Source organism: Trichomycterus rosablanca, chromosome 9 (genome assembly GCF_030014385.1).
Source record: "Trichomycterus rosablanca isolate fTriRos1 chromosome 9, fTriRos1.hap1, whole genome shotgun sequence".
In the NCBI taxonomy this organism is placed as follows: Eukaryota; Metazoa; Chordata; class Actinopteri; order Siluriformes; family Trichomycteridae; genus Trichomycterus; species Trichomycterus rosablanca.
This window is the reverse complement of record NC_085996.1, coordinates 16,597,155-16,610,622: the sequence shown is the minus strand read 5'-3', so window position 1 is coordinate 16,610,622 and position 13,468 is coordinate 16,597,155. Positions and strand designations below refer to the sequence as shown.

Below are 13,468 nucleotides of genomic sequence, written 5' to 3'. Positions count from 1 at the left end.
CTAATAGTCAGAGGATCCTTAAAATGGAGGGCCCTCGGAAATAAAAATATATTGTATCATAAATGTTGATAGGCATCGCAAAATGTTTTGGGCCAGGGCCCCCTAACCTCAAGGGCCCCTGGGCGCTGGCCCCACTGGCCCGGTCAGTAATCCAGCCATGATAATAACAAAACTATTTTATTTGAGGTATATTTTAAAAAACCCTGGATGTAACTGCTACCTGATTTAAGGTGGAACGGTGAACTTCAGCAACAAGCTGCAGGTGCTCGATTTGAACAGCCACAATGAATCATTTGAATCAGATGAAAATAAATGAACAGTCATACGAATCGATTCAGTAACTCTATCACTAGTTTGATACAGTGTTTTATCACAGCTTAACAGACTCTGTTTATAGTTATTTAGTATTCAGCCCAAAGTAAAAGAGGCAGTAATTGCATGTGGAGTTACATTTAAAAACATGTTAAAATGATGAACACGTCCTCTGTGCAGCTTTCAGTTCATCAATTCAAAATCAAACAAACCACAGAGTTGTTCAGATTCGTTAAACCCTCCACCTTAACGTGAATAAGATGTTATTATGTTAAAATACTTACTCTTTGTTTGAAATCTTCTCGTTAATATAAAACGGTTGTTTGAAAGTCCTCTTCTCTCCATAAAAACTGGCGCGAAGACGTCCCTCTGGAGCGCATGCGCAGAAGTTTCCTCATTCCCACTGTTGCTCACCCAAATCAGTTTTTTTCATTAGACTTGAAATGTTGAGTGAACACAGTTGTACTCGTTTACTGAACCTAACATTTTAAGTTGAAGAGTAAAACTACTACAGCTGACGACACAACACATTTTTTTATTTTGGACCAACTATTTCCATAATTCATGTTGTGCCAACATCTATTTTTACATTCTCAGAACATAACCAAACAAGAATTTTTTACAGTGAACCTACGGAATAAAAATAAAAAAATTCGGAGTTGTAAAAGCAGGGGGCATCTTGCCTGCAACTAAATAGTGCACGGTACATTAAGCAAATTCAAAATGTGAAATCAGACTTTGAACAAGCGCTCTCAAGACTTTAATTTGCTTGAGCCGATTGCAACATTTGGTGGTACAGCTGAAGTTGATGTGCTGGCTTCTTGAATTAGGTGGGCCTTATTTATGTGTGTCAAATGTACACTGATCAGTCATAACATTAAAACCACCTTCTTGTTTATACACTCACTGTCTATTTTATCAGCTCCACTTACCATATAGAAGCACTTTGTAGTTCTAAAATTACTGACTGTAGTCCATCTATTTCTGTACATATTTTTTTTATCCTGCTTTCACCCTGTTCTTCAATGGTCAGCACCCCCACAGGACCACCACAGAGCAGGTATTATTTAGGTGGTGGATCATTTTCAGCACTGCAGTGACAATGACGTGGTGGTGTGTTAGCACTGCTGGAGTTTTTAAATACCGTGTCCACTCACTGTCCACTCTATTAGACACTCCTACCTAGTTGGTCCACCTTGTAGATGTCAGAGACATCAGAGACAATCGCTCATCTATTGCTGCTGTTTGAGTTGTTCATCTTCTAGACCTTCATCAGTGGTCACAGGAAGCTGCCCACGGGGCGCTGTTGGCTGGATATTTTTGGTTAGTGAACTATTCTCAGTTCAGCAGTGACAGTGAGGTGTTTAAAAACTCCATCAGAATTGCTGTGTCTTATCTACTTATACCATCACAACACACACTAACACACCACCACCATGTCAGTGTCACTACAGTGCTGAGAATGATCCACCACCCAAATAATACCTACTCTGTAGTGGTCCTGGAAGAGTCCTGACCATTGATAACAAGAACAGTGTGAAAGGGGGCTAACAAAGCATGCAGAGAAATAGACTACATTCAGTAATTGTAGAACTACAAAGTGCCTCTATATGGTAAGTGGAGCTAATAAAATGGACAGTGAATGTAGAAACAAGGTGGTGGTTTTATTGTTATGGCTAATCAGTGTAGAGGGTAACAGCAGCAAAAAAGCAGAGATAATTTGCCACTGTACAATTATTAAGTTTGGGTTCCCCTTAGTGCACCAATACTTGTCAACAAGGGTACATTTCTTAATTTTATAATACACCAGATGTAAATTGTAAGCAATTTGTTGTTTTTATCTTACAACCCCAAATCAGAAAAAGTTAGGGCAGTATAGAAAATGCTAATAATAAAAAAAAACAGAGTTTTGTACATTTACTTTGACTTCTATTTGATTGCAGACAGTATGAACCTGGTCAGTTTTGTCTGGTCAACTTCATTTTATTTATTAATAAACATCCATTTCAGGCCTGCAACACTTTCCAAAAAAAGTTGGGACAGTAAAGCATTTACCACTTTGTAATGTTGCCATTCCTTTTCACCACACTTTAAAAAAATGTTTTGGCACCGAGGATACTAAGCGATTTAGTGTTTCAGCTTCTATTTTGTCCCATTCTTCCTGCAAACACATCTTAAGATGTGCAACAGTACGGGGTCGTCATTGTCGCATTTTTCATTTCAAAATTCTCCACACATTCTCTATTGGGGACAGGTCAGGACTGCAGGCAGCCATATTCACTCCAAACTTTTATTTTGTTATCTTCAACCATTTTTTTTTAAACTTTGTTTTTGAATCATTGTTCAATTGCATAACCTAATTAAAATTAATGAAAAGTTGTCCAGGTCCTGAAGATAGATTTTTTATCTTTTATAACATTAAAACTTTCTGGATTAGCCATTGGAGACATTTTAGCAGGTCATCCAAATCTTAGTATATTCACCACTGTTTCACTAATTTTGATTATTCTATTTTCTAACTGGGGTTTGATTGGAGTTATAAAACCATAGAATTTTTTTGGTAATAATGTACAAACTGTTATGTATTTAAACAACTTAAGAATATATTTTGTTGTCATTTTTTTGTGTGGCCCAGAGTACTTTGACAGCCAAGCTGTCCATTTCGTTGCTCCGGCACACAGACCTCATTCCAGCAGACAGGGCCTTTTATGAGGCCGGCCTGGCAGCTAAGGTATGCCAAAACACAAAACACTTGCTACCAATTTGAATAATTTATTTGGCACACATTTATGAACATCTAAGAATTATTGGCATTATTATTGTTGCTGTTTTTGTTAATTGGTTAAGTGTCAGTTTTATATTGCTAAACTTTTTTTTTACAGGCTGTCGGATCAGAAGGCATGGCCTTTATTTTCCTCAACCGCTTCCTGGATTTGGCTGATGTAAATCAAGTTTAAGTTTTATGCATGAACTGTTTTGATAAGGTCATATCATAAAAGTTGTAAAGCTTGCTGTCAAACTCACTCACTAAAAGAGGCACAGTTTTAATTTGATATACACAGTGAATTCATAAAGTATTTAGACTCTTTGACTTTTTGAGAAAAGTGGCTTTGAATGAGTATAATTTCCTATTTATCTATTAATCTGCACTCTGTTGGATTGGATGGGGAGCATCTGTGAATTGCCACAGGTGTTCAGGTATCTTTAAAGGTATGCAATTGCTCCACTCACCCCATTCTGAGTTTGTGTTCACTCTGAGGGAGGTTTCTTGGCTGGATGTTTTTGGTTGGTGGACTATTCTCAGTCCAGCAGTGACAGTGAGGTGTTTAAAAACTCCATCAGCATTGCTGTGTCTGATCCACTCATACCAGATCAACACATACTAACACACCACCACCATGTCATTGTAACTGCAGTGCTGAGAATGATCCAAAACCCAAATAATACCTACTCTGTATTGGTCCTGGGAGAGTCCTGGCCATTGAAGAACAGCATGAAAAGGGGCTAACAAAGTATGCAGAGAAACAGATGGACTACCGTCAGTAAGTAGAGCTGATAAAAGTGAGTGTAGAAACAAGGAGGTGGTTTTAATGTTATGGCTGATCTGTGTGTGTGTGTGTGTGTGTGTGTGTGCGTGCGTGCTGGTATGAGTGGATCAGACCCAGCAGCACGGCTGGAGATTTTAAATACCGTGTCCACTCACTGTCCACTTTATTAGACACTCCTACCTGGTGGTCCACCTTGTAGATATAAAGTCAGAGACGATCACTTATCTATTGCTGCTGTTTGAGTTGGTCATCTTCTATACCTTCAACAGTGGTCACAGAATGCTGCCCATGGAGCGCTGTTGGCTGGATATTTTTGGTTAGTGGACTATTTAGTTCAGAAGTGACAGTGAGGTGTTTAAAAACTCCATCAGCGCTGCTGTGTCTTATCCAGCACAACACACACTAACACACCACCACCATGTCAGTGTTACTGCAGTGCTGAAAATGATCCAACACCCAAATAATATCTACTCTGTAGTGGTCCTGTGGGGGTCCTGACCACTGAAGAACAGTGTGAAAGCAGGCTAAAACAGTATGTAAAGAAATAGATGGACTACAGTCAGTAATTGTCTGACTGCATTGTGCCAAGTGTAAAGTTTGGTGGAGGGGGGATTATGGTGTGAGGTTGTTTTTCAGGAGTTGGGCTCTGCCCCTTAGTTCCAGTGAAAGGAACTCTTAATGCTTCAGTATACCAAGAGATTGTGGACAATTTCATGCTCCCAACTTTGTGGGAAGAGTTTGGGGATGGCCCGTTCCTGTTCCAACATGACTGCGCACCAGTGCACAAAGCAAGGTCCATAAAGACATGGATGAAGAAGTTTGGTGTGGAAGAACTTGACTGGCCTGCACAGAGTCCTGACCTCAACCCTATAAAACACCTTTGGAATGAATTAGAGCAGAGACTGCGAGCCAGGCCTTCTCGTCCAACATCAGTGTCTGACCTCACAAATGAGCTTCTGGAGGAATGGTTGAAATTCCCATACACACACTTCTAAACCTTGTGGAAAGCCTTCCCAGAAGAGTTGATGCTGTTATAGCTGCAAAGGGTGGGCCAACATCATATTAAACCTTATGGATTAGGAACATTGTATAACAAAATAGAGACAAAAAAGTCAAGGGGTCTAAATACTTTTTGAATCCATTGTATCGCTGTATTTTAGTTTTTAATCAGTGGTTTTCTAATTTTGTTAATTTTGACTGTTAAATACATAAATGGCTATGTCTTAGGGTATTGATGAGGGTTCACTGGATACCTTAGACCACACAGATTTCCAGGGCACAGATATTCCTTTTGAAGTCCCTCTTCCATCCAAACTCCATGTCACTGTAAGGCTTTTTAAAATTTCTTTATTTACATAAAATGCATCAGAAAACAAAAATGTATTTAATAGATTGTTGTATATTGTCAAACCCCTACTATATACAAAACTTTATGTATAACTTCATAGCAAGATTGTAATCATATTTAACAGGTGGCTAAGAGGGAGGAGATCAGGGATTGGGTTTTGACTATGTCAATGGACCAGCGGATAGAGCCAGTGCTTCCTAGAGATGAGAGAGGCACATATGAGGCCTCGCTGCTGGCATCCAACACCGGCATTCGATTCCTTCCCTGTGTCATTACAGGTGCTGTCAGTTTCTTTATGACATGTAATCTTTTTTCAGAAAATTCAGCATAGGCGTAGGCTTTAAAACATGTTTTATCTCTGATTTATGCAAATTTGGTTTTATCAGTAGACTATAAACTCCCCATCTTTTTTGGTCCACAGGTTACCCTGTACTTCAGAATAAAATTGAGTTTAAAGCACCGGGGATGGCATCCAACAAGGATGACTGGAATAAATTCCTGCTGGCTACCAAGGTAAAACCCATATTTTGAGTTATTCTTGCAGCTGACAAAATACTTTAGTAAATGTCTGTGGGTACAATAACAGAAACTCAAGATACATTAATATTTGCTAATATGAAAGTAGGGCATACGCTTTTGCCTCCATAGCATCTGTAATATTTCCTGCAATGCTGGGATACAAGTCCTGGTTTGTGGTGAAACCTTTTTTTTTTTTTTTTCCTTTTTTTCCTTTTTCTCCCACGCATCCAATTTCTGCCTGTCAATCACCCTCTCACTAATGCTGGTCCCTGCTTCTGATTGGGGAGGACGAGGCTGCGCCACGCCCCCTCCGACACGTGCACTGCAATCGAACATCTTATCGCACAAGTGCAGCACAGCGCTGTGTACGGAGAGCCACACCTTTCCTATCTCCGTGCAGAGGTTGTAATCGCACTAGTCTGAGAGAGAGTCCCCATCCCGCCCCAATCTGAACAACAGGCCAAACGTTGTTTATGCGGCTGCTCAGCCTCAGCCGGCAGGCAGAGCCTAGATTTGATACGATGTATTCGAGATCTCAGTTCTGGTGAACAGCGTGTGCTTTACCTGTGCCACCTGAGCGGCCTTGAAACCATTTTTAAGAGTGATATAAGGTGGATAATGACTTCACAGTCTGTGCTCCAGAATTTTATTTTATTTTTATAATGGTAATTGAGAAAAGTGTCTAACCTAAAGCCTTGAACAAGTTAAGCAAATTGAGGGAATTAACATTTAAGAATATTGTCATCAGGACAAATTGTGCACCACTGGGTATATCTGGTTCTATAAATTTGTCTCACTTCTCTTGACTGTTGTACAACAATGCAAAGCAAATATTGAACTTTTTCCCCCATAGGTTAACAGTTGGCAGTGGACAGTATGGGTTAATGACAAACTTTGGCATTCTTCAAATGTGAATATGTTCATATGTTAAAATGTTTTTTTTTAGTTTTTAACCATGCATTTTGTACGCATTGACCATTGGGACAAATATCAGTGTGTTCCAGTAACTGCTGTTTAAAAATTTTTTGCTAATGGACATGTTTGTAACTGACATTTAAGCTTATTACATTTTACACATTTAATCATTTTTGTTATTGATACACTCAGTTTTCCATTAATGTTAATACAGTCAAGCCGGAAAGTCTGCACACCTCGTTCACCTTCTCCACATTTTATTATATTACAGACTCATTCATTTTTTGTCACAAAATTCTTTACAAAATAGCCCACAATGATGAAGTGAAAGCAGATTTTTAGATATTTGTGCTAATTTATTAAAAATCAAAATGTAAAATATCAAATGTAAACAAGCGTGCACACCCTTTGATATGACACCCAAAAGTGAGCTGAGGTGCATTTTGTTTTCACTGATACTGCTTGAGATGTTTCTACAATTTAATTGGAGTCCACCTGTGGTAAATTTAATTGATTGGACATGATTGGGGGTTGCCAACACCTGTGTATACAGTGGTGTTCAAAAAAAATAGCAGTGACTTTAAAAAAGTGAATAAAGCACAATCATTATAATAATGCACTGAAAATACTACACTTTCAATTCTAAATCAAAACATAACAACATTTAGCCAGTTTGTGTCAATCCTTTACAGAAAGTTAAGAAAAATGAATATTAGGCTGTTCAAAAAAATAGCATTGCCAGCATTTTTCTTTAAAAACTTAAAAAATGTATGTATAAACTAAAAACAATGTTTGAGGTTTCACTTTACTTTAAATTACTGAACTAATATTTAGTGGCATAACAATTGTTTCCGAGATCTGTGTTGCATGGAGTCGACCAACCTCTGGCACCTCTGAACAGGTATTCCAGTCCAGGATGAGTAGACTACATTCCACAGTTCTTCTGCATTTTTGGGTTTTGCCTAAAAAAAACACGTTTCAGATTTCAGCCCACAAGTTCTCTATGGGATTGAAGTCAGGGGATTGGGCTGGCCACTCTATTACCTCAATCTTGTTAATCTTGGAACCTCACTTGCACGTCTTTGGACTGTGGGAGGAAACCGGAGCACCCGGAGGAAACTCACGCAGACACAGGGAGAACATGCAAACTCCACACAGAAAGGACCTGAACCGCCCCACCTGGGGTTCGAACCCAGGACCTTCTTGCTGTGAGGTGACCGCGCAACCCACTTAGCCACCGTGCCGCCCTAAAATACATATAAAGGGTGTAAAATGTAAATGCTTTTTCATCAGTTCCCTTAAATTATTTAAGTCATTATATACACTTACACAAAATGAAACATTTTTAACCAGTTATGGAATATTATTAATGTTTGAATGTGCAATACACACAAAAACAGATTTAACTTATTTCAAACATCTTTATTTAACTGACCCTGCTTATTGAGCATAACAATAACAAAATATTAATGACCAGTATTCTTGCTCTGCCTGAAAAATATATGCATTGTTCATAACAAATTGCATATTACATTCTTTATAAAACTGGGTACCATAAAAGCAGCTGTGACATTATGTTGCCATTATACTGCCAGCAGTGCCAGATGTTTCAGATTTGTTGTGTTTTTACCCTAGATCGCCCCACATGGTTTACACATCGTCTTGTTTTTCACGACGTCAAATGAGAAATATGTCCATATATCGGCTCTCCTCTTTCTCCCTGTTGACATTGTGGAGTTAACCTAGTTCCATGAGTAAAGAAAGTTCACAGGCTAGTCTGGTCTTCCCGGGTTTAGATCAAACTTGTGCAAGTGTGCTCTTACCGCGGTACAGAGCTATCTCTATCTACGGCTCTGCCGCGGTACTGCAAAAGATTAGTACTGATTGGATGGCTACCCGGCTTGTCCCGCCCCTCCACATACGCTAAATTAGTTATGATTGGATCTCTTTCTAACTTGTCCCTACCTTCCACAAAACTAAATCAGTTCTGATTGGATGTCGTCCCTGCCAAACATTTTCGTCTCGTTTTTATTCGTTGACGAAAGTGTCGATTCATTTCGTCATAGTTTTTATCTTTTTTTGTAGTTTTTATTTAGTCATCGTCTCGTTTTCGTCATGAAAAAAAGGTTCGTTGACGAAAACTATGACAAATCATTCGTCAACTAAATTAACACTGCTTCACAGTGCACTTTGGCTTGAATTCAGTGCTCAGGGGTCGTCTGACATACTGTTTACGGCCACTAGACCCAAAAAGAACAATTTTGCTTTCATCAGTCCACAAAATGTTGAGCCATTTCTCTTTGGACCAGTCAATGTGTTTCTTGGCAAATTTTGCCCCATTCAGGACATGTCTTTTTCTTAACAACGGAACTTTGCAAAGAGTTCTTTCTGGTGAATTGGCTTCACTAAATCATTTTCTGTACTCACTGGTAACTTCAGATGTTTCTTGCTCTTACTGGAGGTGATCATTGGCTGAACCCTTTCCATTTTGGCTATTCTTCGATCCATTCGAACAGTAGTTCCATGCTTCCTTCTGCGTCTTTCAGGTTTTGGTTGTCACTTCAAGGTATTTGGGATCATTTTATCTGAGCAGTCTATAATTTGCTGCACTTCTCTGTATGTTTTCCCTCTACAATCAACTTTTTATTCTAAGTATGCTGTTAATCAGAACAATGCCTGGAACAACCCATTTTACCCAATATTTCAGAAGGAAATGCGCTATGACCAAGCTGTGCAACATTTGCCACCCTTCTACCTTAAATAAGGGCCAAAATTAACACCCGTTCTTCTGCAGAATGAATGACTTCACCAGTTGAACTCCTCACTGCTATAATTTTGAACAACCCCCTTTCAATCAATGCTTCGATTACTCGGAATGAGTGGCATGCATGTCCTAATTGTTTTTTTTTTTTTTTTTTTTCATTACTCTGCTACACTTTCAAGTACATTTTTTGCTATGTAGAAATATCACTTCTACTAAAACATTGCTTTATCAGGTTAATGGTGTTGGGCTGCTATTTTTTTTAACACCACTGTATAAGGTCCCACAGTTGATAGTGCATATCAGAGCAAACTCCAAGCCATTGGGTAAGAGGAATTATCTTCAGACCTCGGAAACAGGATTGTGTCAGGGCATAGATCTGGAGAAGGTTACAGAAAAATTGCTGCAGCTTTACAGGTCCCAAAGAGCACAGTGGCCAACATCATTCATAAATGGAAAAAGTTTGGAACCACCAAAAATCTTCCTAGACCTGGCCGTCCTGCCAAACTTCAACAGCAATCGGGGAAGACAGGCCTTGGCCAGGGAGGTGAGCAGGAACCCGAGGGTCACTCTGACAGAGCTCCAGTGTATCTCTGTGAAGATGGGAGAACCTTATCAACCATCCAGACAGCACTCCATAAATCACGCCAATTATGGTATGGCCAGACGGAAGCCACTGCTTAGTAAAAGGCACGACAGCCCGCTGTAGGCACCCAGAGGACTCTCAAACCATGAGAAACAATATTATCTGGTCTGATGAAAGCAAAATTGAACTTTTTGGCCTGAATACCAAGTGTCACGTCTGGAGGAAAACAGGTTCCACTCATCACCTGGCTAATGCATCCCTACAGTGAAGCATAGCGGTGGTAGCATCATGATGTGGGGACGTTTTTTAGCAGCGGGACCGGGGCGACTAGTCCTGATGGAGAGAAAGATGAATGCAGCTAAGTACACCAAGATCCTTGAAGAAAACCTGCTCCAGAGCTCTCTGGACCTCAGACTGGGGTGAAGGTTTACATTACAACATTACAACGACCCAAAGCACACAGCCAAGATAACAAAGGAGTGGCTTCGGAGAAAGTCTGTGAATGTCCTTGAGTGGCCCAGCCAGAGCCCAGACCTGAATCAAATCCAACGTCTGTAGAAGGAGCTGAAAATGGCTGTGTACTGACGCTCACCATCCAACCTGACGGAGATTGCAGGGACATGCCAAGAGAAATGGGCAAAAATGTCCAGAAACAAGGGTGCCAAACTCGTAGCTTCTTTCCCAAGCTTTTCCTTGAAGCTGTAATTGCTGCCAAAGGTGCATCAAACCAAGTATTAGGCTAAGGGTGTATATAGATATGTAACCCCTAAATAAACTATTTTTGTCAGCAAAATAAAATTGCATAAAACCCTGCTTTTACTTCGTAATTATTGGTGATTTTGTGTAGATGTTTGAGGCAAAAAAATAACTCAATCTCTTATAGAATGAGTATGTTTGTTTGTTTGTTTGTTTATTTGGACTTTTAACATCATGTTTAACACTTTGACCAGTCCATTCATGACTGGAACGGTAGTTACTCATAACATATTCCAAAACACAGGACAAGATGTTACTATCCTTTGTGCAACACATGCAAGATTACATCATTAAGTGAAGCAATGAATGATGCTACGTGTTGGAAAATTTGGGATGCATCATCAGTAGTGTTCCTGTGGTTCATGGGGTGTTTCGGCCTTTCACACTATACACCCTCACCAAAGGCGGCCAGGTCAGCCCTGAGCTTGCATCCCATGCCCAATTGGTGAGGTTATGATGTTATTTTGGGGCCCAGCAGGGATCCTTCCTCTTCATCCACAGCCACTGGCTGCTCCTCTCTGCTACCTTGGAAGCTGCTTTGATGGCTGAGCACTGATTCTTGCCCCTGATTCCCAGGTCCCTCAGCAGTTTGGTGGTAGATGTTCCCACAAACCCTCTGCACCCGACCTCAACTGGGCGGACTTCTGTTCTCCAGCCACGATTTTGGGCTTCAGCAGCTAAATCGGCATAGCGCAGGTGTTTTCGCTCATGTGCCTCTTCCATTGAATCCTGACAAAACAAGTCCATTGGGAGTTGGAAATTAGCGGTGGTAAGAAATTGCTAGCAACACACTTGTTCTCCAATGAGGACGCAAGGCTCTGCAGTGAGGACGCAAGGCTCTGCAGTGAGGACGCAAGGCTCTTTAAAACTTGGTTATGACGCCAAGTATAACGACCTTGGGTGAGGCTGGTTTTGCACCCTGTGAGTATGTGCCGAAGGGAGGCTGGCATGGACAGAGTGCACACTCTGGATCTTTACCAAACCACTGATGGAGATTAGTTGGTGTTAGTAGGACATCATAAGTAGCTCTGATTATGAAGCTTAGGTGTCTTGTTTTCATTGCGCATAACTCCTTCCAGCTATACTTCCTCTTCTCCACACTTTTCCACCATGTCCACTGTCCCTGTTTGGCAAGGGAAACTGCCTTGGCACACCTTGCAGCTTCCTCCTGACGGCACACCTCCTCCACAAGTTCATTAGTTCACAAGGTTATATCAAACGCAGTCATGGACAATTTAATATCTCCAGTTTACATCACTTGCATGTCTTTGGACTGTGGGAGGAAACTGGAGCACCCACGCAGACACGGGGATAACATGCAAACTCCACACAGAAAGGACCCGGTCCGCCCCACGTGGGGATTGAACCCAGGACCTTTTTGCTGTGAGGCGACAGTGCTACCCACTTAGCCACTGTGCCGCCCAAATGAGTATGTAACATAATTAAACGTGGAGAAGGTGAAAGGGGTGTGCAGACTTTCCGGCTAGACTGTATGTACTACAATCGTTCTTGTCAAAATACTAATTATCGAAGCTGATACATGCTGTTAACAATCAAACTATTCTAGCAGTGTTTAGAGTTCATAGTCAAGCTTCTTTTATTAAAATGATGGATTGATTGTGTAAATAATAAATAACTTTTAAATATCCCCTTTTGCACCGGAAGGTTAATTAATTGTCTGCTGTCTTTTAGGCCACTCACAGCCCAGAGTGTCAGGATGTCCTAAAGTTTATAGCCCAGTGGTGTGGAGGGCTTCCATCAGCTGGCTTCTCCTTCCAGTAACAAGGAGATTTGTTTCTTATTGTGTGTAACTTTTTTAAGCTGTCCATATCTCATTTGTCTGTTATTGTGCAATTCTTTATTTGTATCCTTAATTCCATTACCTTCATTTAAATGCTTAATTTGCTTTATGGTGTTATGCTTTATGCTGTTATAAGAAAAAAGTCTTAAACTTTGTCCTTATTTGTTTACTCTATAAAGGCATTTAAAACAACTGCATTTTGTTTTTATTTAAATTTTAGAGATGCCTGTAGGTGATATAAGTTATGAAAATGAAAATGTAAAATCTAAATTCTAAATACTCAAGTGGTTCTGCCCATGCTGTTAATGTTTATTTAAAATGTTCAATTGTAAATATAACTTTACAAACAATAATGGTAATTTTCTAACAAAGTGGACAATGTAATTTAAAACGTTATTAATTCCTTGTGGAAGAGTTTAACCTTTTTAGAAGCTGTTTAAGACATCAGTCCCCAGCTAACTAGCTATCTCACTGTTTACATTCTTTAAATCTAATCTAATTCAACAAGGTTACTTTTTTATACAAAACTGATAAGGAGTAGTGTGTGACAAACACTGTGCCGTATGTTTCATAATTTCAAGCAGCATCCAGGAAAGGCTGAGTCTTTGATGAGCAAAGATAGCCAGAGGATCTCCAGTTTGTCAACAAATGCGTGAGAAAATTCTTGAAATGTTTAAAAACAATGTACCTCAAAGATTGGAAAGAATTTGCATATTTCTCCCTCTTCAGTGCATAATATCATTAAATGATTCAAGGAATCGGGAGAAATTTCAGTGTGTAAAGGCCAAGGGCGCAAGCTTAGGCTGAACGGACGGCACTGCATCAAGAACTGTCATCAAGAACTGTTTAGAGAAACAGACAATTATGAAATATGCTATTTTCATCCAAATGGCATATTATAAGGCATAGGGTAAAGTTCTTA

At 39.9% G+C, this 13,468-nt stretch overlaps 1 protein-coding gene across 2 annotated transcripts in view; it reads left to right on the top strand.

The window, feature by feature from the left end:
* ift172 (intraflagellar transport 172) overlaps positions 1-12,738 on the top strand; it is a 193,178-nt gene extending 180,440 nt beyond the window's left edge. For both annotated transcript variants that reach the window (XM_063001980.1, XM_063001979.1), the window contains exons 43-48: positions 2,948-3,043; positions 3,195-3,254; positions 5,088-5,186; positions 5,333-5,486; positions 5,630-5,721; positions 12,438-12,738. In XM_063001980.1, the coding sequence (XP_062858050.1) occupies positions 2,948-3,043; positions 3,195-3,254; positions 5,088-5,186; positions 5,333-5,486; positions 5,630-5,721; positions 12,438-12,527 (591 nt within the window). In that variant the 3' untranslated portion in view covers positions 12,528-12,738. The remainder of the gene's footprint in view (positions 1-2,947; positions 3,044-3,194; positions 3,255-5,087; positions 5,187-5,332; positions 5,487-5,629; positions 5,722-12,437) is intronic.
* The last annotated feature ends 730 nt before the right edge of the window (positions 12,739-13,468 follow it).